Below are 27936 nucleotides of genomic sequence, written 5' to 3'. Positions count from 1 at the left end.
TATATATATATATATATACGCACATACTCTCGCTGTTTGTTTGGAGTTAGTAATGACGACGATCTCAACGCACAATTAGATTCCTCTCCCTGAATTCTCTCTCTCTCTCTCCAAACTAGAAGGCGCGCCAAAAGAAAGGTGGAAAGACAAAGGTCTAGGGTTTCTGTAAGTCGCCTTTCCGAACTCCCTCACTGTTAATTTGTTTATTCTCTTCATATTTCTTGACTCTCTATCTCTCCATATATTTGGATATGTTGAATTCTTGATGTTAATTTTTGTGCTTCGTTTCTCCTTGAATGATTGAAGTCTGATGTTTTTCTTTTTTCCTTTTTGGTTTTTGGCTCTGCTGAATCAAAGGACAGGATTAGACTTAGTGTTTATGTATGGTTTTGTAAGGTGTTCTGTATTTATGAATCCAACCATTGGCATGTGGTTTACAGACGCGTCATGGGTGTTTGGTCGTGCAAGTTATATCTATTCATTGGGCCATGCTGCTATTGAATTTCAATGAGAAGGTGAATTTTGTCACTTAGCTTCGATGTGATTGTACTATTTCCTATTGGTGTTGCCTGATAACTGGGGAATTTCTAGTTGAATTTCCCCCTGTAATGCGTAGGAAAGAAATTCACCTTTGAAGGTGGGGTTTTGGCTCTACTAGTTCATTAACAGTAAGGGCAACACTAATTATAAAGAGAGGTTTATGTAAAGAATTTAAATTAGAGGAGCCCAAAAATCTTAGGAGATGCAATACCAAATGACATGCTTGGCAGCATTGGATTTGATAGTTCTGTAAGGAAAGATTGTATAATTGAATTTTAAGTTGGTAATCATATATTCCTCAAAACAAAAATTTCAATCATCATAATTTACTGAAACTATTTAAATTGTCTACAATATTGTTTGATTATATGTTCTAACTATAGGATGCCAAATATGCATGTAATTTTTTTTTCACATAATAGATAAATAAATTGCTTGGACGTGTCTGAATGTAATAGAATAGAAGGAAAAAGAAAGATGAAAAGCACAACCTAAGACAACAGCTCATCAACTGAGAGATTTTTTTTTTTTGTTTTTTGGCTCTGGTGAGAAAAAAGAATCCTAGCAGATCAATACAACAAGAAAATGAGAATGTTTGCCTTGGTCAGTGTTATTAAAGGCCCAAGGCTCATAAAGGTGTTGGAGCCTGAGGCTCAAGGCGTAAGGCGAGGCGTGTGCCTAGTGGAACTAGGCACATGCTAACTAGAAAAAAAAAGAAAAAGAAAAATTTATGTCCTATTGAAGAATAAGGTATAAAATAAGTCCTAACCCTAATAACATATTCACAAGCATGTTATCAAAAAAATTAAAAAATTCAACATATACTAACTAAAAAAAAAAATATTAAAACAAGTTATATACTTATAAATTTCAGCAAAGCACATCTCATTATATTTCAGCAATTGGCATATGAGCATCACAAAAGTTAAAAAATTTTGTAAGAAAAGTCTTTTAAGTCAACTTAAACTAAATCCTAAACAATTTATAGGTTTTAAATCCTAATTAAGATTAACTAATTAAGGAGATGATGCAGTAAGTTTGAAGGAGGAGATGTGCCGTGTGAAGAAGGGAGAGCCGAGAGTCTCTTTGGTTTGACAGTCTCTTCATATTTCTTTCTTTTTTATTGGTTGCCAACTCTTGGTTCATTTTTTTTTTCTTTTGATTTATTGTTTATTTAGTATTTAGTTATAATTGGAATTGAAATTTGAAAAGTTTCATTTTCCTATTAGGATTCTATTAAAAATTACAACAATTAACACTTAAATAGTAAAAATAGTTAAAAAAAAAAAGCCAGCGCGCTTGGCTGGTTTGCGCTCGCCTGGGAGCATTCCAAGCGCCAAAGGTGCACCTTGTGCCTAGGCATGCCTTTAATAACACTAGCCTCGATACAAAGAAATCTTATTTTCTAAGCCCTAGAAAGCTCTCAAATTTCTTTCACACCCAATGTGCCACATTACATAGAAGGAAATCAACCTTAAAATACTGTTTGGCCTGAAATTAGGGTAAGCCTAACTGCTGCACTTCAAAAACCAAATAACTGATGCACTTGCCACCTCACAAACTCCAAAAAGAAAGAAAACAAACTCCAAATATCTCTAGCCACTACATATTGTAAAACCAAGTGATCCATCTACTTCTTATCCCCCTTGCCCAAATAGCACCACTCAAGCAATACCTGAATCTCCATACCTCTTGCATAGGTAGTACCGATCAAATCACTGTCTGCCCTCTTCCTTAAGTTTTCTCTAGAGTAATAGACTAGACAAGGAAAATCATTTTGGGAGGGCCTTTAAACTTCCACAATAATTTTCGAGTAAATCAACCCCACTTTTATTGCAAAAAGGATCATAAGGTGAATGCAAAAGACTATTGAACTCCTCAAATGCAAGCTTAAAGCCATAAAGTGATGATTATTTTGAAGTTCATGCATCTGGAACCTTACAACAAGCATACATAGGGGTGCCTAAAATCATCAAATCATGGTCGATGTTACCTGGATTAAGGCATTGGAGTCTATGAAGCGTGGACGTGCCAGTGAGAGTGTAGTACCAATGTCAGACACTTTGACACACCTCCAGCATGTGCATGTCTGACACTCCTTTATTATTTATGAAACAAAAACATGAAGGGACACACATAGTATACGCATGTCCCCTCGACAGATAGACAAACACTTTTGCATGAATCTTGGGGTTTCGACTGCACGATTCTTTGATAACTAGATGCTTTGTATGTGTATAGAATTAGGAAACCAACATTGATTCTACATGAATCTTTGGTTTTCAACTTCACACGTCTATTCCTTTGATTGTTGATTGGATTGTGAGGGACAAGGGTTGAAGATGAGACTCTATGAATGATTGGTGATGGTTGGAATAAACTATCTTTCAATTTGACTAACCTATGGATTGGATTGCGAGCAATGTTGCAACTAACAGCATTGTCGGAGAGTGGCAACTACGACTGAGTCTTGTGAGCAACGTTGAGACGAAGCGGCTGGGGTTTGGATGAGTTGTGTGTGGGTGGGACTGTTGGGTTTCCAAGCAACGTCCACGTTGTGTTGCAGCAGTGAGTCTGCTGGACCTTTTGAGGACAACTCAAGTCTTGACCGTTTGAATTCTTGTGATGAGTTTTTGACTTTTCTTGAATCTAGATGTGTATGTTATAATATTTTGTATGGTTAGTTGTATTTTATTACGTTGGAGGCTGGAGTTGAGTTTTTTTGTTTCAGAATATGATATTCTAATGTTCTATGTTATATTGTTATTTGTTCAGAATTTTGTATTATGAATTTTAAATGCTTATTTATGAGTTTTTTTTTATTTTACAAATGCATATTTATGAGTGTAGAATATAGTTTTGATACTTTATTATGTCATTATAAATATGAAAATTTAATTTATTAATTAACATATCCTAACTATGTTGTGTCCTACTTGTTTTGAAAAATGGTGTGTCCTCGTGTCTCGTGCCCCTTGTCCCCATGTCTGTGTGTGTGCTTCATAGAATAGAGTAGATTGCATATATTTGTTGAATTTTTATACTCATCTAATCCTTATGTTGGAGCCTCATGTGAATCTGGCTAAATTTTATATTTCTTTAACTACTTTTTTAATCCATTCGAGGTAGAATAGTCCTTGGGAACTTAGTATAGAAATTTTTATGCATCAAATGAGAGTTTTTGAACCATTTCTAAAAAAATTGTATGATATGACACATTTATTCTGTATCCAATTAGTAATGTCAGGTTCATTGCATATCCTATTTCACATGCCAAGTGTTTGACACAAGTAGTTAACAAGTTCATAGGGCTCTTGTAACATAAATCATAGCATTGTGTCACCTACTCCCAAGAGAAAAAGTCCAAGTACCCTTGAGGGGGAAGCTCATATTCCATTGTTCCTTGAGCGTACTGTCACTACCCTCCAACTTAAAAGTCCAGGTACCCGTGGAGGACACTCACATTCCAATGTTCCACAAGGCATCATGTCACCTAACCTCCTAGATAGAAGTCCAAGTAACCTCAAAGGAGCACAATTTGGATGTTCCTTTTGTCTATCCTACTGCTGTTTTTGCATATGTGAATACTGTTTCAGTTATACTGCTATTTTTCATGCAAATGTCTGATGAGAACCTTGCAAGTTTAGACATGGTGTGAGCAAAATCATCTTTGCTTCTTCTTGAAGGGATTTTATTCAAGGTACCATAAAGATGGCCGAAGCATTAGACCTTATAAACATTTATAACTTAATTAGAAGCTTAGAATCTGTGAATAGGTCTCAAGTGCTTCTCCCTTATTAAAAATGTAATTGACCTTTATGCCCGTTTGGATTTCTCTTGCATGCTGTTTTTAAATTAAGATATTTATAGTTTTATGAAGGAGTTGGAAGCATGCAATCAAAGTCGAAAAGTGCAACTCGAATAGAAGTTAACCCATATAACATTTCACCATCAGCAGCATGTTTAGAATCTTGGTGGCGCAGTATGGTCTCTAATTCCATTCCCCCTGCTGTGATAGGGGGAAACAGCTCTAATTCTTCTTCATTGGAACAATCTAAAGATTCTCAATCACTATCTGATGGTGGCTTGGATGAGGAGGATGATGATACTATTGGAGAATCACCAATTGCTACTTCTTCTCATTCAGGTATTCTTCCCCCTGCTACACTTGTTTGTCTTTTGTATATTCCAGATAACAGTGCAAAAGTTGTGATTTGGATGATACATTGGATCTACCATATATTTTCTCATTTGAGTTTTATATTCATATATCAGAGATTAGATGTTAATTTTGCTGTATATTGATGAATATAAATATAAAAGTTATTTGTTGTCACTATTTTTTTAGTGCATGTGTTTGGGAGGGGGGGGGGGGGGATGGGATTTGAGGAAATTTTTGATTAGGGACATGCTATACTTTTTGTTTACTTATTCAGAACAAATGATGTTAGTTCTATCATCTATTGACCTTGACTTGGAGAATTTTGAATTCGCCTTGATTTTCTATTACACCATTTATTGATTTTTTTGGATTCTTTTTTGAATTAATCTTGTTTCACACATATAGAGAGCTTAGTCAGGGAGTTCGATACAAGGGTTGTAAGGGTTAAGCCATCCATGTTTAACCAATCTTGGTTGTAATTAAGCTTAATATAACACGAGATGGAAAAGATATTTAAGAAGCCCAAGCACCTTTGAGAAGGTGTCATATCGGCATTGACTCATCAAACACTCGAAATATGTTTGTAGTATTTGTCTAAAAGAGAGATAATTTTCTAGTTTCTAGAATCAGACACTTGAAAGATATTGTCATGACCCCAAGGATATAATAGTAATTATGTATTATATGTATTTCTTTTGTTGGTTGTACTTTGGTTTTGTAGTAGTTGTACCTTTCAATTGTATTGTAATTGAAAGGATAGAACAATCTATAAACAGGTTAGATTAGTTAGAGAATGTTCCAATTCTCTCTGTTCTCAGTATTTTCCTACTAAAACCCTAGCTAAACCCTAGGTGCATGACAAATGGTATCAGAATCGATGATTCTCGGCTGTGATTCCTGCAATTTTAGTAGTTAATTTCGATCTGCCTTGAAGGTATTAGAGACAGATCGAGTCACAAGAAGTTGTGCAGACTGGTGACTTTCAATTGTTGATCCAGAGCGGCTGGATCTTGAATGTTGAATTGTGATATAGGCTATTAATTAAGGCAGATACAAGCGAGTTTGAAAGCAGTTTCATAGGCAACTACTGACCTCAGCAGTGAGTCAGAGTCGAATTTGAAGATAGATCAGAGCTGATGGTTATCAGTTATTGCATGGTGACTTAGGCGATACCTACAAGTTGATTTTCGATTGTGATTTCTAGCGATTCAGAGCAATAGAGTCGATCAATTTGATAGGTGATTCATAGCAGTGATTAGGTGAAGCTGATCAAGGTTGCTGAATTGAGATTTAGGCGAGCATTGGAAGGCTGTCCTTGGAAGCTGATAGCAGGCAATTATCAAGAGGCTGTTTTAGAGGCGAATTTTCAAGAATTTTAGCTGGTCATATGTTAAACCTAATTCAACTGATCTTAGGTTATTCGATCTTAACAGTTAATTTAGCACAGTCAATCTTTGGTTGCTGACTTGTGAGGCGAGCGATTATAGGTTGACATTCAGGTGAATCTGAACTGTGGAGATGGAGAACAGATTTCAGGAGAAAGTCAATAACCTCAATCAAAAACTGGACAACTTAATGATTCTGATTTCATAGAGGTTTTGAATCAGTTTACCAAAGGCAATTTTTTCAAGTTCCATTGTGGAACCAATTCGAGCAAGCACTGGAAGCCTACCTAAAGCTTCGAGTTTGCAGAAAGCTGATGAATTAGCCTGAAATCAAGTCAGAGATGAGAGTTGCAATGAAGAGTTCAATAAACTAACACAAGAAGGCTTTATTATGGATTACTAGGCTAGGTTTGAGGAATTGAAAGCATTGATGCTCAATTCCCATCCGACCTTGAATGAGTCTTAATTTGTATTGAGATTCATCAGTGGTCTAAATGATGAGCTGAGGCATACTATGAAAATAATGCATCCTGCCACGGTAAAACAAGCGGCTGAGAATGCTGGGCTGCAGGAATTGGCGTTGGAAGCCGTTTACAGAAAGCATAAGCTGCAGCCTAAACATTATTCTATGAGCAACCAGCAGATTGGAGGTACTTCTAAGGCTGCCAATCAAGTAGTGCAGGAATCTGAGGAACAATCGGAAGTGGACCAGTCAATTGTAACTCCAAGACTCCGGCGAGGAAGAGAGATTGGACAAGGAAATCTGTGAGGATCACATTTTATTTTTGCTGGAAGCTGATGAAATAGCATTGGAACAAAACATTGATTCAATTGATATGTGGGCTATAAATCAGACTGGAGATGAAGATAGCTTTCATGCATCTGATGAGAGGTATGCGTGTGACATAAATTCTAGTCTGGATCAAGTTTGTGACAGTAAAGATGCAGTTAAAGAAGTTCTGATTGTACAATTAGGACCTGAACAATCTTACATTGGTTCTAAGGAAACTGATCATAAGGCTGGTGACGTCTTAAGAATAGGAATTTTGGACCTCTGTATTGCAGAAAATTATTACAGGAGGTCTAAATCTAGATATAACTGTCATGTTTCTGCCATTGAGGAATAGGCGGGACATTCTTGTCTTTCCCTGTACAATCAGGATGCCAAGAAAGGAATAGCAGTTTCAGGAAAAGTTACTGCAACAGCATTCGAGGAGAAATTTGTTGTAGACGAACTTTTGGTGTACACTAGCAAGCAAGAAGCAACCGAGGCCTTAAAAGCACTGTTGAAGTTTGTAAATGTATAATCTTACTAGATTTGGAAGCAGGCTGTGAATAATCATCAATGACAAGAGGAATGGGACTGAGGAAAGGCGTAATGACTGCATGAAGGTCCAGGAACTTACTGGAACTTACAAATCAATTGGAGAAGAGAGCTTTGTCATGGATATCTTTGAGGACTACATTTTACAATTGTAGGAACAACAAAAGAGACGGAGCATAAAAATAAAGAGGAATGGGCCTAGAAGGAGAAAACAGGATAAATCAGATATTGAAAGTAGGGATTAGATGAAGAATAGGGTGTCATGTACCTACTGTTAACCTAGGGTTTAGAATGGAATTTGGGAGAAATCGTGGAAGATGGAACAGCAAGATAGGTAGGATTAGAGCAGAAAGAGAGAGATAACAGATAATTAAGAGGTAATGGAGGTGATCGAGAGAGAGAATAGAGAATTGAGAGGGAATAGTAGAGAAATCAGAGAGGAAATTGAGAGGGAATAGTAGAGAAATCAGAGAGGAAATTGAGAGGGAATTGATGAGAGGCAAAGTCTGAAATTCAAATATCATTCAACATCATTTCCTACAAAACAGTTTTCAGTAGCTTTATATAGCTACTCTACAAAAAATAACAAACAAACAGAAAATACAAGTAAAATAGGCTAATTACTGTTTTAGCCCTAGGAAAACCCTAGGGTCGTGACAATCCCGCTTCCTTGAAACATTTCTTGTCCCAATAAATGCCCAAAACCTCCTAGAAAAAATGCTCTAGTGGATTAAATACCATTGCTGCAAGCAGTTTAATTTAACTCTGCAGCTTCCCGTCTTCTTTTTCCTTCTCTTCCACAACTTGTTTGGAGAATTTTTGAAAAAGTTCTGTCTGTTGGCTTCTTCCTTCCTTTGCCGAAATCTCATTAGAGATTTATTTGTTGAAGCCATGCTCTCTTGTATATCCAGAACAGTATTTTGCTTTACTGGCACAAAATACCATAACCTTCTTTAAAATACTGTAACCTTCCTTAAGAAATTGAATTGTCCAACTCTTGTAAAACCTTGTTTCCAACTGTAAAACTTGCTTCAGCTCTTTTCCATAGCTGTCCTCCGATTACATGTTGTCTCCATATTTCCGTATCAAATTCATGCACCTTCACAACATTGGAAGATATCTCAGCTGATGAACTCCTGCAGCTTAAAGTAGCGATTTCTACTTTGAAACTTTGAATTTGTTCCTCAAGGAGAGAATTCCTGTACAGATTAGAACGAATAGGAGACAATTCTTGCAGCCTCCTCCTGGACCAAAAGCAAAGGAGCCATAGGCATAAGAACAATATTATGAAGACCTCCTTTACCATAATCATTCCTTCCAAGGTCCTAGTCTAGGACATTAGTCGGTCCCTCAAACAATGGACTCAGCACCAGGGATGATGTAATAAACTTTGCTTTCTCTGCCACTCTGTCTAACAGTTTCTTATTTTCCTCTTGGAACCTCTCAATAGGCACACCATTAGTCTTGACAACTGCAACTGGTTCCTTCATTATCATTGCATGTTAATAGCTTGTTGCAAAAGACTTAATCAATTTTAACTTCAAAAGATCCAAATGTTATTATCTCCGTCTTTGAAAGTTCTCTATTATCTTCTTTCATTTATGATGATTGATTGTTTGAATCAATCACCTCTTGATTAGAACTTTCGAGATAGTCATCTAAAACTGTGGAAGCATAAGTATTTGTGTCTTGCTTGTTATGTCCGTTATGTTTTATCAGTTTGTTATGCAGTTTTTAGTCTTATGCTTTTATGTTAGCTAGGCGCATAGGCGCTGTTTTATTTTCTGAAGGTGTCTTGCTATTATATAGAGCTGCACCTCTTGTTTGTAAAGATTGTAGTTGTTATTTTTTGTTTAGTAAATTACCGAGAGTCTTCTTCTTCCTCTCTTTCTCGTAATGCTAGGGCACAAAGATACCTCAACATCCTGGTTTCATCAAGTCCAACACATACTTACATTCATTAACAAAGATACCTCCTTTGAACCTAGCAAATTCCATCCCAAGGAAATATGTCAATACTCCTAGAAGGTGACATTGCAGAAACTCATTACTACTTTCTCTTTGGGAAGCAAAAATGTGCTTTAGGCTCCATTTTAATCAAGAAGCAATTTTGGTATGAGAGAAGTCATCTTTGCCAATTTTGTTTCATGTGGTTGTGGAGTATATATGTGCTTGTGGACACCAATTAGAAGGATAAGTGTATTAAGCTGGTACTAAGGCTAGCTACTGATGCATTTAGTTGCCTTGTTCTATAGCTGTCTTAGCAATTATAATTGTGCTATATCTAACATAGTTGCTCTGGAGGGTTTTGTTGGCGTTATTGTAGCTACGCAATGTTTTTTTTTTTTTTTCCTTCTGTAAATAAAGCTAAACAAGGATTGCTGTTAATAAACTAGGGTGCTTTTTGTAGAATAATCTCATCCATCTACGAGGCACATAAACACTTCTTGAAGACAGTTGTAGCCTCCCAATGTTCAAGGGATCTAGCAACTCTATCTCCATCAACTTAGCTTGAATTTGATCCTGTTCCCTTACAATCTTGCAGTGATTGATAGGAACCAAGTACTTCTCGCTCTCTTTTCAAGATGCCCATTTAGAATATTGTTTCTAACTTAACCAGCTTGTACATATGTGCAAGTTAGTAGATGCATGTATGAGGATAATGACTAGATGTGCTGATACATGAATGTGAACTACATCCAGATGCATGAATGCTGAATAATGAATGCATGTTTTAATGCTTTAATTAATCAAGTTCATGTATGAATGCATGCTGATTTCTGAATGTTGCTTTATTGCTTTAATCAGTTTCAATTAATCTTAATTCGTGTGACATTTTCATCATAAGTAACTTTGCCAGATTTTATGCAGTGAAGTTGTATGTTCTCTTTATTCCCTCTTCCTCTCCTCTCTTGAAGTTTTTATTCAAATAATTTAGAGCCTGTTTGGTTTTGTTGTGCTTTTTAAGCAGAGCAGCTTTTTATCAACTTTTTTTAAAAAACCATTTGGTAAAATATTGCTTTGCTTTTTAAAGCACAACCGCTTCTTCCAAAAAAGCCTAAGTAGTTTTTAAGCAAAAGAGTGACCCCTTTTTTTATAAAAAGCACAACAGCTTTTAATGGGAACCACAATCATTAATAGACTATTTACTTTTATAACCATTCTCTCTTTTCATAATTATGCCGCTTCACAAAATAGGTATTTAATATCCTAGTGTCTTTTTTAGTCATTTTACAAATCTACATCATAACCATAGAATATTAGCCAAACACTTATTTCTTGCTTTTAACATTAATTATCACAGCACCACACCCATGACCAAACACTACTTTTTCGATGTTACTTCACAGCACAGCACAGCACAGCAATACCAAACAGGCCCTTAATTTGGGATAAAGTAGGTAAGAGCATTTTCCTTCCTTCATGGGAATTAACTCTATAAAAGCAGCTACAGCATATCTCTTTCCGAACTTAGAAAAATTGGATCAGAAGAAGTCCTTTTTGTTTTTTTTTTTCCTTTTTATAAGTAATAATGGATTGGGTAGTTGCTGCTCTGTAAGTCCCTTTGTGGATTCTTCGCCCATTTCTACACTTCAATTTTCTAAAATAAGCACTAATTTGACATTATGGGCACTTAATGAAGCCATAACTCTGAAGTTTATCTAAAAACCCTATTCTGCTTGGCCATAGCATGTCTGACCAATTATACAGCTAATCTTACGGGAAGCTGGTAAATTCTCTTTCTTATGGTTCTTGAAGAATTCGTGACTAAACATAGCTCCATTCCCAAGCTAATTTCTAACTTGGGTTTCTTGTTGAAACCATTCTGATTTAAGGAACCTCCTTTCCAGACACTTCTTTTTGTTCATTAGAGAAGTTCTCATCTAGTTTGATTTCCACTAGGGTAAATGAAAACATAAAGCGAAGGTGTAAAACCTAGTTTCTGATCTGGAAGTATGCAAGGCATTCTGGCAACTCTTTCCTCTATTTTTCTCACTTTGAAATACTTATATTTGGGAATAATATTGAAAATTGTCACTTGATTGTGTGACTTTTAATTTGTCATTTGAAGTTTTAGGGTAAATCCTTTAATGAAGAAAATTTAGAGGCATCTTTTGGCCAAAAAAGAAGCAAAGAAGGTAGTGAAGCAAAGTTAAAAGCTAGTGAAGATTTATAATGACAACTTTGCAAAAGAGATGGGGAAAGAGAAATATATTTATGTATAAACTTTTCAAGAGAAAGGAAAACAAGGCATTTGAGTCGAGTGAAATGCACAAAAAGAAATGTGTAAAAGTGTCACGATCTAATGGTTTGGGGTGGCTTACACATGAGGGTAGTTATAGAGGTCATGACTTGTACCTAGAGAAGGCTATATGCAATTGTATTTTTTCAGTTTAGGCGGGATTTGAGGCGCGGAGACTCAGTATATAAAGACATGATCCCCATCCGCCTACTGGCATCTGGGAATTCAATCAAATTAATCTGAATTTCTCCCTCTTCTTTCTCTCTTTCTCCTCTCTGTTTCTCTCATACCTTTGCTGAATTTTCTCGGATCACACTGATCAGTGAGAATTCAGTGTTAGATCAGAGATCTGACAAAAAGATGAAAAACAAAAAGTACTGGTAAATGAGGGGGTGATCATCAGTAGATGGAAGGAGTATTTCTTGAAGTTTGACAAGGTGAAGAAACAAACAAGTAATATGTTGGGAAATCTTATGAACCTTGAAAAAGATAGGAATTACATGTTCTATGGACACATATACCAAACGAAATAAAGCATGTGAAGAATGGTAAAGCTATATCTGGACAGAAACATGGAAATGCATAGGTGAAGAGGGCATTTTCAATTAATAAAATTATTTAATGTGATCCATAAATTAAAAAGGATTCTGGACAAGTAGAGGAATGGCACTTTAGTGCCTATTTGGTGAGAATAAAGATGTTCAAAGTTGTGGAAATTCTATGAAACTCCAGGAGACAATGATAGAGTAAAGATTACAAAGACAAACCAAGAATCTGAACGCCAATTTCATGCCTGGTAGGTTAACAACAAAAACTCTATGGTTGTTGAGACTTCTAATGGAAAGATGTAGAGATAACAAAAGGATTTTACATATAGTGCTTAAAAAGTTTATGATAAAGTTCCTAGAGAAATCTTATGGAAGGTCTTAGAGAAGAAAGGAGTGCAAATTGCTTATATATAGGTTATTGGAGACATGTATTATTTTATCAAAGAGCACAAACACATTAGAAGTTATTGAGGCTTTTCTAATTACATTCAGATTACATTAATGATTTGCATTAAGCCCTTAATCTTTGGGCTAATAATGGATGAACTCACTAAACATATCCAAGTAAAGGTGCCTTTGTGTATGCTATTGTCATGCACCTAGGTTTAACCTAGGGTTTTAAGAGGAATTTGGAAGAAATTAGGGGAGATAGATCAGAAAGGGAGGGAGAAAATCAGAGAGAACAGAGAGAGATCAGGGAGAACCAAGAGAAAGGGAGAGAATTTGAGAGAAAATATGAGAGAGAACAATCTGTTATCATTCATCAACTATATGCATTCTCTAACTGCATTGGCCTATTTATAGGCTTTACTATCCTTTCAGTTACAATACAACTGAAAGGTACAACTGCTACAGCAGCCTAAAGTACAACAAGAACAACAAGAAAGAAATACATGTATTAGACAATTATTAATATATCTTTGGGGTCATGATAGCTATTTGCAGATGACATTGTCTTGGTGGATGAGATAGAAAAACCTTGAATATTTGAGATATAGAGGAACATTTTAGAATCTAGAGGTTTTGAGTTAAATAGATTTAAAACTGAATATATGGAATGTAAGTTTGGTAAACGTACAAGTGTGGATGGGTAAAATTTGAAGTTCAAGTCATCCAAAAAAAAAAAAAAGATCTGTTAAGATATCTTGGATCAATGACACTAAAAAAAGATATTTGGATCAATCATCAAAAAAGATGGCAAGGTTGATGAGGATGCTGCCTATAGAACTAAGGCAAGGTTGTAAATATGGAAAAGTGCATCAGATGTTTTATGTCTTGCTAAGATTATGTTTAAGCTAAATAGAAAATTTTATAGGCTAGTCATAAGACCAACTTTGTTGTATGACATAGATGTTGGACAATAAAGCACTAATATGTGAGAAATGTGAGCTTAATAGAGATGAGGGTGTTAGATGGATGTATGACAATACAAGAAAACATAAAATTTGAAATGAGTTTATTTGTATCAAGTCTCTTATTGAAGATAAGATGTGTAGGATATAATTGGGATGATTTGTTCATGCGAGAAGAAGATCAATAAATGCTCTTGTGAGGAAAGTGGATGGAATAGAACAAGCCTTTAGCAAAAGAGGTAAAGGAAAGATCATGAAAACTTGGTGGAGAACTCCTAGGTGTAATATGAGTTGTAAGAGTCTTACAGAAGATAAGGATATAGATAGAAATGATTGGTGAGCTAAAATTCTACCTCTTCATGAAGGGTTCTGCCCTTTTTTGCTCTTCTACAATGATATCATACACACAATATTTTTTGGAATAAATTTAATGGTATTTTGTTTATTCGAAAAAAAAGGAATCAATGAAAGCCTAATCCATTTTTAGTCATTTGAGAAATTGTTAGGACTTGGTTTGTACTGGTGTCGCATATGCAAATGGTGTTTTACAATTGTACCATATCTGGAGCCCCTGTTTGCACTTTCGAAGTGGGAAATTTTGATACTCTTACCCTATGGGCCAAATGCCCACAAAAAAGAAGCCCATAGCCCAATTATAGTTCTGTAAATAGTGCACTTAGGGTAATATTAGGTCATAGAGGTGCAAGATGAGCAGAGATCGAGAGGAGCCGACATCAGATCCCTCAACTAACCTCTCTCTCTCACTCAAAGGAATACCAGATCTTGAACATTCAACTACACTCCCCCCCGCTCCGATCATGGCAGGTAATTTTTCTTGCTTTCTTTGTGATTTTTTTATCTCTTGCGGGTTATCATACTGCACGCAGAGATACACATCTCTCTCTCTCTCTCTCCGTGATGCTATCTGCTGATGAGCTAGACTTGTTCAATACATCTCTTTTTGTAAACCCCCACTGTACTCTTAGGCATAGACTTCTACTGTGTGTGTTTTTGTATCAGGGGCTGGTTTTGATAAAGCTGTTTATTTCATCTCTGTTCATAATCCCTTCATACCAAATAGAGTACGGGATCACTGTTGCATGTCCTTGATTCCATCTCTCTTTTCTCTATTGTGTGAATAGATCTGAACATCCTCTTTCCATCTCTTTGCTCTCATGCACTCAGGTTGGAGCACCGACCAGACTGCTTAGTAATGGAATCTTTCTTTCAACTGTGTTTTTTTTTTTTTTTACCTTCTCTCCATATATAAGGCTATGTTACTGGGCCATACTATTTTTGAATCATATCAATTTGTTAAGATGGTTAATTCCCCCCCCTCTCCGCTGGTGCTCAATATTCCTTCCTTGTATGGCTCTTTATCTGTCATGGCTGCAACAGAGTTATAGATCTGGGTTAATAACTGAATGCATTACTGAAATTTTTGAGGTTAAAGCCTGTTCATCTAGGATTATGAAGTCCATTTATTGGTATATAAGGCTGTCCTGTTGCCTTACTCTAAGCTCTCAATCTTGAATAATTATGTCTGTATTGGTTTATGGAGAGCAAATGAAACATATTGTGGGAAAAATTCTTAGTTCATAATCAAGATGACTAGATAATATATACATCCGTTTGACCGTTCTTATATAAATTGATTGTCAAATATTTCCAAGTTAAATGACCTGTATTCAGTAAGCAACTTAATATGATGACTGGGTGACAGTAAAATTAAAATTTCACAATATTCTCTACCTTTGGCTTAATTCAACTTTATGCTAATGTAGAAAACATAGTTTTGTCCCCAAGATCAATGATTTGTTAATTATTTGCAAGAAGTCAAGAAATAGATAGGAAGTTAGGATCCCTATTTGATACTGTTGCAACAATATTTTTCCTTCATGAATGAAGGGAAGAGAAACAGAAAGGGCTTATGGCACCATGTTCTTGTTTGTTTTCCAGTAAGCTTCTTAAGAGGTGGCTATTTAAGAATTTTATTTTACTTTGTGTAACCAAGAATCAGGTTGATCCCCCAATATGAGCATGTTTGAGAAGTTGAATTGTTTGTTATCCAAACTCTTTGAAAGCAGATGGTCACAGAAACTGATCTCTGGGACCCTGGATTGTAGAAAGATATGAACCAGTTCCTAAATTCTTCTTTGTTTGGATTTCCTAGAAACTTTTTTGAGGGTGGAACTGGAGGTAAAAACATGAATTTTTCATTTCCAAACATCACTTGCTGAAGGGGATGGCATATGACAATTATTTTCTCTTTCCATATGACTGCTGTTACTTAAAGTTTGGATTCCACTATAATTTCCATGTATTTACCATTTAGATATGCCTTCTGAGTTCATCATTCCTTTTCTTAATTACTATGATTGTACTAAATGGCTTTTTTAATCAACATTACCTACATCTCGTAGGCTCTTCTAAGTTACACAGTCCATCTCTATGGTTACCTCTTGCTTAATGCATAACTCACTTTGAACGCTACATTATATCGGACATATGTCCCCAATCTACATTCTAGTTACCTTTTCTTCTGAAAATAAATTCCATATAGAGTTCTATTTGGTTACTATTCCATACCCTTTTGATTTCCATTTCTTGCATTAATACTTATGATAGGATGATGCACACTTTTCTATTCCCTCAATGTTCCAAGTTTGTCTATACTATTTGCCATAATCATGATATGCTTCTATTTAGTAGTTCTAACCTATTTTCTTTTTTCTTTTTTTGACTTCTTTTTCGCATTATTATATCTTTGAAAATCATACTCAATTCTACTTTGTACTAATTTCTATATAATGCTTGGTACTTTCAATACATTTGGCATATCATCATTCTACAACTGAGGATCGTTGCCAGCTGAAAACCAAAGCAGTTTATGCATCAATGGAGGTTAATGGAAAGGTGTAAAGAAAATAAAAGAAAGGTGTATTGAAATGATTATCTGTGAAGGAGATTAATAATGGAAAAGGTATAAGGAAAAAAGAAGAAAATTTTATATGGTTTTGTGAATATAGAGAGGTCCAATTTAATATGGTGGGCTTCCTATGAAAAGTCATAAAAAACCGGATATATTCAACTGACAGGAGACGTGTGGTGAGATCAAAGGTATGTGCTGTAAATTATTTTCCCCTATCATAGGTATACATGGCGGGTCACTGTTAAGTTTGTAGCTTTTGCATTTGTTATGGATGAATCTGATGGACCTGGGTACAATGAAACCAACTTACTTTGTGGCATAAAGTCTGGGATAAATAGCATTTGTTTCTTCTTTGATTATTACGCATAATTCCTAGATGAAATTATTTTTCTTCCATTATATATCCTCTTTGTTGTGAAGTAAATTTGTATACCTGGTTTGTTTGTTACTGTAAACACAATTTGGTGTGTGTGTGTGTTACTAATGGTAATTTTCTGTTTAAGGATAGATGGAAATTATGGACAAGATCAACAGAATTTCCAGCATCAAATATCAGCTGTGCCTACCCAGAGCAATGAAATCCCATTGCTGCCTCCACATCTTGAACTTGTTGGACGCTCAATTGTAAGTCTGGTTTTCAACTTTGCTTCACCTGCCTAGAACATGAGATTCGGTGTTGATGGAAGCTTTATTTGTGCTTTCAAATACATGAAAATAAAGGATTCATGCAGGCATGAGTAGAAACAGAAAGCATTTTTGTGTTCTCGTAATTTTTGCAGGGCTGTCCTGCAAATCCATATCAGCATCCATATTATGGGGGAATGATGGCAGCTTATGGTCCTCAGCCTCTGGTGTGTATGAATCTTTAACATATTAAGATGATTGGTTCTCAAACCAAGTAAAGTTTTCTCAGTTCTTTTTGTAACTTATAGTTCAACTCATTGATGCTCATACGGGGTTATCCATTTTTTTAAGGACGCTGTCATTGCAGTGGAAGGGCTCATTGCTGAAGTGGATTTCAGTTATTTAAATGTAGCTCCCATAACATATTTATAGGCTTACAGGAAAACCTAAAATGTTGGAATAATATAGAGAATCAGGCATATTATATGTTATGTTGATATGCTGTTTAGGAAAAGTTTCAATTAGGTAGAACATAGATGAGCCCTCTCATCTTAAGTTTACTTGGATAACCACTTCATCAGATTTGTTTTATTTTGTTCTCATTTTAAGTTACATAAACAGGAAAAATACCCCAAAAAATAATAGTTCTTTCTAGTGAACAGAAAGCTATTTTATTTAGGTTTTTGAGTTTAGCCTCGGAACAATACTTGTGATGGAGGACATTGGCAACAACCTCTAAAAGACATATAAGAACAGTCATAAAATTGGTTTTAAGGCCCAACTATTGATTTGGGATGCTTTGGATGAAGAAAAGCCCTCCTAGAAGCTTTGTTGGGCTTAATTTTGATGTTTTATGCATCAAGGATATTTTTTTCTTTTTGCATAATGTTTCCTAAAGTATTTTTGGTAACTCTAATTATGTGTTAGGGTTTTATTTATTGTCTTTTTTCTAGTCTTATTATTAATAGATTTCGATTTTGTTTAGTTTCCTAATAAGAAAAGGATATCCATTTTGTTAGTTTCCCAATAGGAAAAGGATTTCCTAATCCTAGTAAGAATAAGATTACTAGAACTCTATAAATATCATTGTAATCTCTTTTTCGTTAGTAAATGAATAATTATCTTTAGGTTTCTTTAGGTGTGATGCCTAGAATGCATATCTCTGTTTCTCTCTAGTCTTCCAATTTCATCTTGTTATTTTCGTAACCCTAATTCCTGCCTTCTTCTCAGCCCCAAAATTTCATCTTTCCAACCATATTTTACCCCTAAATTGCCTACCAACCCATGACATATCAAAACCCTAGACTCTTCCCCAATTTTCCCTAGCCTAATAAACCCTGAACAAGCCTTCAATTGCTAGGTATTCTCAGAAGACCAATTCTGTCTGACGTCAATTTGACACTCTAAGATCTGTTTTATTTTTCAGATAACCAAATAGTACATTAGAAGTTATCAGGGGGGTGCCAATGGATTGGGCAAAGAATTAGTTGGTGGAACTAGATTTCCAAGTTTCAATTAGACTGGTACCATACCAGATGCTGACATGATAGCAAAGACCTTGAAGAGAAAGGATTAACACACACACACACACACACACACACACACACACATATTGCTTCAGGCACCATCAATTCATCTTTTCAAAACATTGTATGTGCCTCTCCTTCTTGGTGCACCTACTAAAGCCTAGTGGAGCTGCTCTTGTTTTTGAGCTCTTGAACTTCCTTAGTTCTTTATGAAGCCTTTTGCAACCCATGAATGCTTCCAACAAGTTCAGCTCCATACAGCACGAAATCTCAGTAACTTTTGAAGGTGTTGGTCTAGGTTGTGGTGGGACAATAAATGTGCCAATCTTCAACCGGACAAGACCTTGTTCTATCACTGAGTTACAGAACACACGTTTTTCATGTTATTGGCTGAACTAAGAAATTCACATGTGAAAGAAATTCATTGCTGCATAGGTGGTTGAGGTTTGCTGACCATATAATGGGATAAAGGCTTGATATGTTGTTGCATAGGTGGTCAAACTTATTTAACTCTCAGAACTTGGCAAAATGTGCTTGAATAGGTTCTCACTTGAATCAGTACGACCTTCTTCCATCCTCATTCTGTTATTTGGCTAAGAATTAGGTCTCAAACCAGGGAAAGAACCTATATAATTTTTACCTTAAATTCTGAGTTAACACATTGTCAAAATCTTGGATGATTCATTGCAGGAAATTGTCCTGTTGAGATCTCTGCCTTTATCATGTTTCTTATTTTTGCATCTTTGTGTATTGCATCAGACTCTCTGAATATTTTGACATTTTTGTGACCTAGATTTAGTTCCCTTTCTTGGGAACCACTTTCCTTAACATTTTCCATGAATTGAAGGAATATGTGAACTGTTTTTCCAACTTTTAGCGGGATAAACTTCAGGAAATCTGATTTTCCCCCTTCAGTGTCCCTATTTTAGATGTTGGTTTCTTGGTATAAAAGGGTCTGAGTTGCTGTATTTGATGGGTGATGACGGCATACAAGGTGAAGAAGTACCTGATGTGAAGATGTACAAGCATGCATAATTTGTATTTTATCATGATTATAGTCGTCACATCCTTCCATGTGGTGCAGTGTACTCTCCCACTTAGCTTATAATGTAACAACCCTTGAGCCAATGAGGTCAATCTCCTAGGAGGCACCATGGTGCATCCTTATTAAGGGGCTTGCTGGTATCAGCTTCCCCTCAAGGTACCACGCCAATATGGTGGAGACTTAGAAACTAATAGACCACAAGACCATATCACCTATGGCGTACTCAACAGATATGCTTATCAGCCAAGTCATAGTGTCTTTGCCCTGAGCATACCTTTCCTCAGTCAGAAACAGCTGAGAGCTGGCTGCATAGTTGGATTACCTTTATACATAGAGATGATTGGCAAGCTTGAATTCATATGGAGGACTTGCCTAGTGAGATTAAGGCTTGATATGTTATTTTTATGGCTGGATTATCCTCACCAAACCCATCTCCCCTGTTGTATCAACTTCCCAAATTTGAACTGGTGGTAGGACTCAAGGGCTTAGACTTAAAAATCCTTGGGTACTTGCAGATTTTAGGTTATGTTCAAGAGTTTTGTTGGGACAATCACCCTTCCCTGTTTCAAGAAGGATTTTTCCTTGGTTATCAATGAGAGCACTAGAAGAAAAACCAAGCACACACTGAGAACCATTGGCTTTGGACATTGACATTCATTGGATACATTAGATGTCTCCTTTTAGTATTATTATTAGTTTTCTTCATAGTTGTTAAATCGAGATTCGAATCGAGAATCGAAATGCTTATTTTATGAATCATGAATCGAGAATCAAATCGAATCGTAAGATTCGATACACATTCTCAATTTCAACTATAAATAATATATATCCATAGAAAATAAATAATGTGCCCATCATGATCAATTCTTTTAAATATAAATAGATAAATAAACTTCTAAATATATTTACTAAGTTTAAAATTATACCAAAAGGAAAAATTATATTCATGTTGCCTTTAAATTCAAATTGCACCAAACCAAACCACTTTCAAAATAACAAGCTAGAAAAAAAAAACCCTACAACTATAAGGTTACTAATAAACTCCATTGTCCATAATCTTCACTAGTTATCAATCATCTTCAAGTTCAAGAGCATCATCATCTTCATCATTTTCATCATCTTCTTTGTTTTCAAAGATAGCCAAATCGAACAAATATTTGATTAAAGCGCACATGCAGACGAAGTTGCACGAATTGGATGAATTGGACGAATCAAGCTATTCATGCGATTCACAGTTGATTCGTCCGATTCATAGTTGATTCTAAGGGATTTTTGTTTCACCCTATAAATTCGACTCGATTTCTATATGAATCGAGTTGAATCGTACGATTCGAATCGTGAATCATATGATTATAAGGAATTTTAGATTCATCCTATAGATTCGACTCGATTTCTATATGAATCGAGTCGAATCGTACGATTCAAATCGTGAATCATAAGATTCTAACAACAGTAGTTTTCTTCCATTATTGGGCACTTGAGGATGCTTATGTCCATAGGGATGTTTGTTCATTCCTTGACCAAATTAGAACTACATTGTAATTTAGGACAAAAAGCCGCTTGTCTACTTTCATTTCAGAGCAAGGCAAGCTCATCTTCCAAGATCCATAACTGAGCTCTTCCTGCTTGGAAAAAGGTTTAAAATCATAGTTTTTGTTACCCTTCTAGAAGTTCAAAGGCCCTGCATTTCCACTCTACCAGTCTCCCTTAGTTGAATTCTCTTGACTCTCTACCTTCCAGTTTCAGGCAATGGTCATTCAGTGCCCATCATTACTAATTCTTAAGAGGACCCACCAGGACAAGACCGCTGCGACTATCAACACAGATATAATCTGGGATTGTGGGCTTCTCTTGTTAAGATTGGATCCCATAAGTAGATGAGAACAGTGACTTAAGTTACATTACAATTTCCAACCATTGTTGGCCATTATCTTGGGTGAAGTCAACATTTTGTAGTATTTTTATCCAGGCATTTTTAAGTTTGTGCACCTGTGAATTGGCACATGATTCTTTACACTTAAATTATGACCTTTCTCTCGTCCATAAAAATAAATTGTGACCTTATTATTGAGCCCAAAAAGTCAGGCACAGCTGGTTCGACAACACACTGGCAAATCGGAATACAGGATATAATTTTTGTGCCCAACTCATTATATTGGCTGTCATAATTGCCCCTGGGTTATAGCTTGTTATGAAGTTTAGATCTATATCCATGTATAACTGCCTTGAAATTGTGTGATGAGGATGCTCTTGGAAATTGAACGGATCCACCTTAATGTACACAAGCGGACAAGTTTATCCATTGGGCTTCTATTTCAAGTTATTTTCGTGCATCCATTTGCTTATATTTATTTCTTATTTTGTAGATTTTACTCATTTTGACTATATCTCTTCCCTTTCCTTGTGATTTTTGGTTTATTAGCAAAAGTTTCCATAACAAAGTGACAGATGTTCTGGGCATTTCATTTGATAATGTTGGGTCATGGTTTTGATGCTTATTGCTTATCTGTTTTCTTTTGTGTTTGCTTGATCTCAGAGTTTCTAGCATTAATTGTTATTATTGTTTTATATGGAAGAAATTTTAATCTCTGCAATTTATGCTTGATATCTATACTTGTATGTGTGTGTGTGTATTTTAAACTGATTCTGTATTGTAGTTCATTTATGTCAAGAACCTAGGTTTAACCTAGGGTTTTAAGAGGAAATTGGAAGAAACCGAGGGAAAGAGAACAGAAAGGGTGGGAGAAATTAGAAGAACAGAGGAAGAATTTAGAAAGAACAGAGAAAAAGAGAGAGAGATTAGGGGGAAATCAGGGAGGAAATCGAGAGAGAATTGATGAGAGAGAAGTCTGAAAATCTGAATGTCATTCAACTATTGACTATTCTCTAACTGATCTAGCCTATTTATAGGTTTTTCTATGCTTTCAGTAACAATAAAATTGAAAGGTACAAACTGCTACGGTAGCAAAGTATAACAAAAAAAGAAATACATATAATATACAATTATTATTATATTCTTGGGGTTGTGACAATTCTCCTCTCCTTGAGGGATCTCTTGTCTCCAAGAAATTATAGCAACCGACTACTGTTTTCTTCATCCAATCCCAACTTTCACTATCTGGTTCATTCTTCTTTTCTTTTTCTAAGTCTTTTCCTTTTTTCTCTTACATTCCTTTTCTTTTTCTTTTCCTGCAAATATAAAATGTAGTCCTCAAAGATCTCCCTGTCAAAGCTCGCTTCTCCAATTGATCTGTAACTTCCAGTGATTTCCTTGACCTTCATGCAAAAATTATGCCATTGAGTCTTAGCAATAAGTATTCCGGCAACAACCTGTTCTTCCATCATCTTCCGAACCGTATAACAGTTCTTCTATTCAGTCTGCTTTAATTGTTACTTCTCTACTAAAACTAGCGTCAGAAACTGGTCTGCACCATCTGAAATGATAGCAAGACTGTCATATTGTTCATATTGAAGAACATTCAGAACAACAGTAAGATATTCTCTTGCTAGAAGTGTCTTAAGCTTTTTGATGCTTGATTTATCCAAAGCTATGGACTCCTTAGCCTTCTTTGGAGTCAAAGACAAAGGAACAATATTCTTAAGACCTTCTTTCTTAGAACTATTCCTCTTCTCTTTGGCTCTGCCCAGTAAATCCTCAATTACTAGCTTTGCATTGACATTAGGTATTGGAGGAGTACCTATTCCTTCAAGAACAACAGATTTATAATCTTCAAAATCCAAAGTTTATGTGCTCGTAACCTTCCCCAACTTCACAACATCTTTTGCTTCTTGCTTGTTGGTGTACACCAAAGGTTTATCTTCAACAGATTTCTCCTCTAATCGTGTCGCAGTGACTTTTCCAACAACTGCCATTCTTGTCTCGGTATCTTCGACTTGATTTATAGCTAGAACTAGAATATCTAATGACTCAAATGTTTTTTTTTCAATTCTGATTGTTCCTCAGCTTCCTATAAGTCTGAAGTCTGAGGAAGGACTCCAGCACCAATATCCTCCTTATCAGTGCTTTCTGAATCAAAACACTCATTCTCAAGATAGGAAGTCATCAATCATTGCTCCACAATTTTGACTTCTCTTGGTACTGCTTTACTTGAAGAAACTCTTGAGATTGAAGAACATCATTCGCAACATCTTTCTCATTACTTCTTTCTTGCTTAGTTGAACTCTTTGGTTTATTAATGGAATACTGATTCCTGGGACGAGTAGTGTATGGATCTCCAACTATCATAGGGATTGGTCTCTTTATTTGAATAATTGGATCATAATATTCCTTAGAAAGTGATTCAACTGGAAGACTAACCTGATATCGTTTGGCCACCATAACCATGAATTCGTCCAGGATTTAGTTGAGGTTAGCGAATGTTTCCTTGATTCCTGTATCCATCTCCATAGTTCAACTTCTCGCCTTCAATAAGGAATACCTGAAACTGCTTCACTCTGAATCTACAACCTCCTTTGACTCAATCAGTTTTGTTACAGCCTCCTGAGAGTTTCCTATGGATTTGGCTCTAAAACTACTTCCCGAAATATCTGTAAATAAAATTGCATTAAACAAGAAAAAAAAGTGCAAAGTGTTTACAAGAAAAAGCAAGGCCATACCCCGCAAACACGAAAACTACAGAAACTGAAAACTATTTCCAGAAATCACCTATGATCAACTTCCAAAGATCGCCTATGATCAGAAAACGCCTATGAAACTGCTTCCAAAATGGCCTGAATTCCACTCCTGAATTCGACTTCCTGCATTGCCTAAGTCTAATTCAGTAGCCGAGGACCACCGACTCTGCTTCACCTTCAAAATCTGAACCTTGAACCATTGCTAATAATTGCCAGAATCATAGTTGAGAATCAACTGGCTTTGATACCAAATGTCAAGAACCTAGGTTTAACCTAGGGTTTTAAGAGGAAATTGGAAGAAACTGAGGGAAAGAGAACATAAAGGGAGGGAGAAATTAGAAGAACAAAGGAAGAATTCAGAAAGAGAGAGAAATTAGGGGGAAATTAGGGAGGAAATCGAGAGAGAATTGATGAGAGAGAAGTCTGAAAAATTTAATTATCATTCAACTGTGACTATTCTCTAACTGATCGAGCTTATTTATAGGTTTTTCTATCCTTTCAGTTATAATACAATTAAAAGGTACAAACTACTACAGTAGCAAAGCACATCCAAAAAGCAATACATATAATATACAATTACTATTATATCCTTGGGGTCGTGACAATTTACTTCTTGCCTCTTAATGTCTTTACTTGAAATGACAGTTTTTACTTCATAGATATGAAAGTTGATCTTGGTAAAATGTCATAGATATTATCTTTGGATAATTAACATCTTCCTTAGTTACTTTTCACCTCCAGTGTGGGATAAGTTCTTTTTGACAAATGCAATAAATTCTGATTGCTAACAACCTATTACAATGACCAGCTTCTTCCTCATTATGTTGAGATACCACATGCCAGAATGCCTTTGCCCCTTGATGTAGCGCAAGAGCCTGTTTATGTTAATGCAAAACAATACCATGGGATTCTGAGGCGAAGGCAATCACGTGCCAAAGCGGAGCTTGAGAAGAAATTGATAAAATTCCGAAAGGTAAACTTTCTGTTCTCTGCCTCTTTTTCTCTTAGCTTAGTTTCTGTCAGACGTAGTTAAGAGTTTATTTTTGTTGTCCAATATGGGAAATTATTGTTGCCTCCTTATCTGAAAGCCATAAAATCTCATAGAAGTAACATTTTTTCAAATTATTTTTCATTAGTTATTCTGTATCTCTCTGTAACTTGTATTTTACATTTGGATTTTCAAGATCTTACCTGCTCTTAATTTGAGGTTTCCTTTTATTTTAGTTGACAACTTTATAAGCAATTAAGTATCCTACTATGCATTAGGGAAATTTATTTATGTCTGCTGCTACCATTGTAGAATGCCGCAAGCTTGGGTGGGTAGACACTGTGATACTAGATCATGATAACTAGACATTGTGTTAGGAATGTTTTTATTCCCAATAAAAGTTTTCGAGTTCCATCTCTAGTTGGCTATTTGCATCTATATGGGAAAAATTTTACAACTGAAAACAGGTTTACACAGTACCTTGTGTCATTCTTTGAAGATGTGTGCGCTTCAGAACAGAAGTAGTGTTTAAATTCCGTGTCATTGAACATGTTCTTTCATCAGCTTAATTGTGGGAGTCCCCTTGTTTCTGAATTATAAAAGTTTTTTGGGCTCTTGAATAGAATTTTTTTTTTCCATGAAAAAGGTTAACTGTGACTTTTGACTTTGTTCTGCAGTAAGTGCAGCAAGTCATGTATTTTGATGGAATTTTCCCAGAGAGATGACAAAATTGGATGATAAAGTTCATAATCTCAATTGATTTCTATAAACAGTCAGTTCATATTTCTGCTGCATGTCAGCCAATCTATATTCCCTGTATCATTTTTTTCCTCTGGATCTTGGAAACTTATCGTCTCTAACTTCCAATTTCTATCTGTCAAGTGCTTAGCAATGGGTTATGCTGCTAAAGTGTAATGCATCCAATTCATGCTGAAGCGGACTGGAGAATGGATTCCTTGGCACATCTATTTTGTGTGAAATGACACATCTTCATTTGAGAATATCAATATTCAAGCTTTGTTATATATGACTCTTTTTCTTCTTCCTCCTTTTTTTCCCCCCTTACAGCCATATCTTCATGAATCCCGCCACCAGCATGCTTTGAGAAGGGAAAGGGGAAGAGGAGGTCGTTTCAAGAAGAAGTCCGATGCTGAGGCCTCAAAGCCCCCAGGTGAAGAAACCGGGAATGTTTCAGGTTCTGCCATCCCACTACCCGACCCTGCCAATTCACCTGGCTCTGGAACTTTGCCATTTGAGGCTGTTGAAACCCAGAACAATCATGTGGAAGCAGAAGGACCTGAAGTGCACAAGACTGGTGAACTGCAAGGATACAGCAACAGTGGTGGGCCTTACCTGTACCGTGGCGGCTTCCAGGCATATAGTGGAAATCCAACCCGAGGAGGCGAGGGAGGCTCTTCTTCTCAGCACTGGAATGGCATCCAGCCCAACCCCCCTTCTTCGCAAAGGGGTCTTGCTATCCAATGAAGCTGCCGCCTAGGATGCTGGGAAGGATGGATGGCGTGGAATCATTTGGCAAATCATTCTTGGCTATATTAAGCTGGGTGCCAAATCTTCTGTACAAAGTTTGAGTGAGCCGGTTGGTGCAGAGTTGGAACTTCGAAGGAATATAATCTGTGTAGTGGTGGTGAAAACCTAAATGCTGCTATAACTAGTGAGACTTGGTGTGTAAGTTTTGACGGGAGGCTAGTTTTATCTGGTATTGTATGGGTATTTCGCATGTGTCTCTCTACCTTTAAATAAGGGTAAAGTTTGAATATTAGATATCAATGCGTGGCCTGACCATGGGGTTGTTTCTACCATCACCACCATTAGCCAACCCATCAGATGTAGTCGCTGTCTTTATGATTTGTTCTTGTGCCTTCTTTTTTTTTTCCTTAAAATTCAGCAAAGCTCGTGCAACAAATAAGTGAGAGAATATTCATTGTAACTAGATGACATCACATTTCTCGTAATTCAATCACATGTGGCCCCATAAGATTGTAAATGAGGAGCGGTTTGACATTTGGTTCATGTTATAAACGAGTAGATCTTGAACTCTAATTTGGAGTTAAACTTATAAAGCAGTCGAGTTTAAATAAGGTAAATTTCAGCTTATGAACTAGTTTTTGAACAGTAAATAAAATAATTTTTTTATTATTTTAATATTATTTTTTAAATAAAAAAAGAATTTTGTGTCTTTATTTAAAATATTATTTTTAATTAAATGTATTTTAGAGACAAATTTAGATATGGGAGTAAAAATGAAAAAAATCTATCTCCATGGTTCAAGTTTAATTCTGAATTTTCTCTTTTATTTTTTATTTGTTGATTTGTGAAATATATTTTTAATCTTAAATCAAATCTTAGCTGCATCCACCATTCACTTCCCTCACCATTGTTATCGCTTCCTCTGCCTCACCCATTTCTCTCACTAGCGATGCCTCTTTCTCACCATTATCATAGTCTTTGTTGTCGTCTCCATTACCTGTTTGATTTAATAACTTATTTTTTTTTAAATATGTAATAGTTTCTCTACTAATTCTCTCTAATAAAAAGATTCTCTCATCAATAGTATTTATTATACCTTAATACAATACATTATTCAGTTTTACAAATTTGATATACCATAATA

At 35.8% G+C, this 27936-nt stretch overlaps 1 protein-coding gene across 8 annotated transcripts; it reads left to right on the top strand.

Annotated features, from left to right (window-relative positions):
* Position 1: 1 nt before the first annotated feature.
* LOC127796681 (nuclear transcription factor Y subunit A-1) lies at positions 2 to 27340 on the top strand. Of its 8 annotated transcripts, none has more exons than XM_052328955.1 (7): positions 6 to 165; positions 441 to 515; positions 4411 to 4687; positions 16995 to 17110; positions 17266 to 17337; positions 25125 to 25289; positions 26373 to 27340. In XM_052328955.1, exons 2-7 carry the CDS (start codon positions 489 to 491, stop codon positions 26787 to 26789), a joined length of 1074 nt encoding a protein of 357 aa, XP_052184915.1. In that variant the 5' UTR covers positions 6 to 165; positions 441 to 488; the 3' UTR covers positions 26790 to 27340. The 8 variants fall into 8 exon arrangements, with proteins under 8 accessions (XP_052184917.1, XP_052184915.1, XP_052184920.1 ...); XM_052328956.1 differs by having other exon boundaries at positions 25 to 165; positions 358 to 515; XM_052328959.1 differs by having other exon boundaries at positions 92 to 165; positions 4421 to 4687; positions 26373 to 27339.
* The last annotated feature ends 596 nt before the right edge of the window (positions 27341 to 27936 follow it).

Source organism: Diospyros lotus, chromosome 3 (genome assembly GCF_014633365.1).
Source record: "Diospyros lotus cultivar Yz01 chromosome 3, ASM1463336v1, whole genome shotgun sequence".
NCBI classification, from domain to species: Eukaryota; Viridiplantae; Streptophyta; class Magnoliopsida; order Ericales; family Ebenaceae; genus Diospyros; species Diospyros lotus.
This window is presented reverse-complemented; position numbering and strand designations above follow the sequence as displayed.

Excerpts from the sequence above, each read along its gene's own strand:
- LOC127796681 (XM_052328955.1), top strand. The coding sequence starts at position 489 with ATGCTGCTATTGAATTTCAATGAGAAG. Across the intron at positions 17,111-17,265 it reads AACTTGTTGGACGCTCAATT|GGCTGTCCTGCAAATCCATA; the intron begins GTAAGTCTGGTT and ends TAATTTTTGCAG. Across the intron at positions 17,338-25,124 it reads CTTATGGTCCTCAGCCTCTG|CTTCTTCCTCATTATGTTGA; the intron begins GTGTGTATGAAT and ends TACAATGACCAG.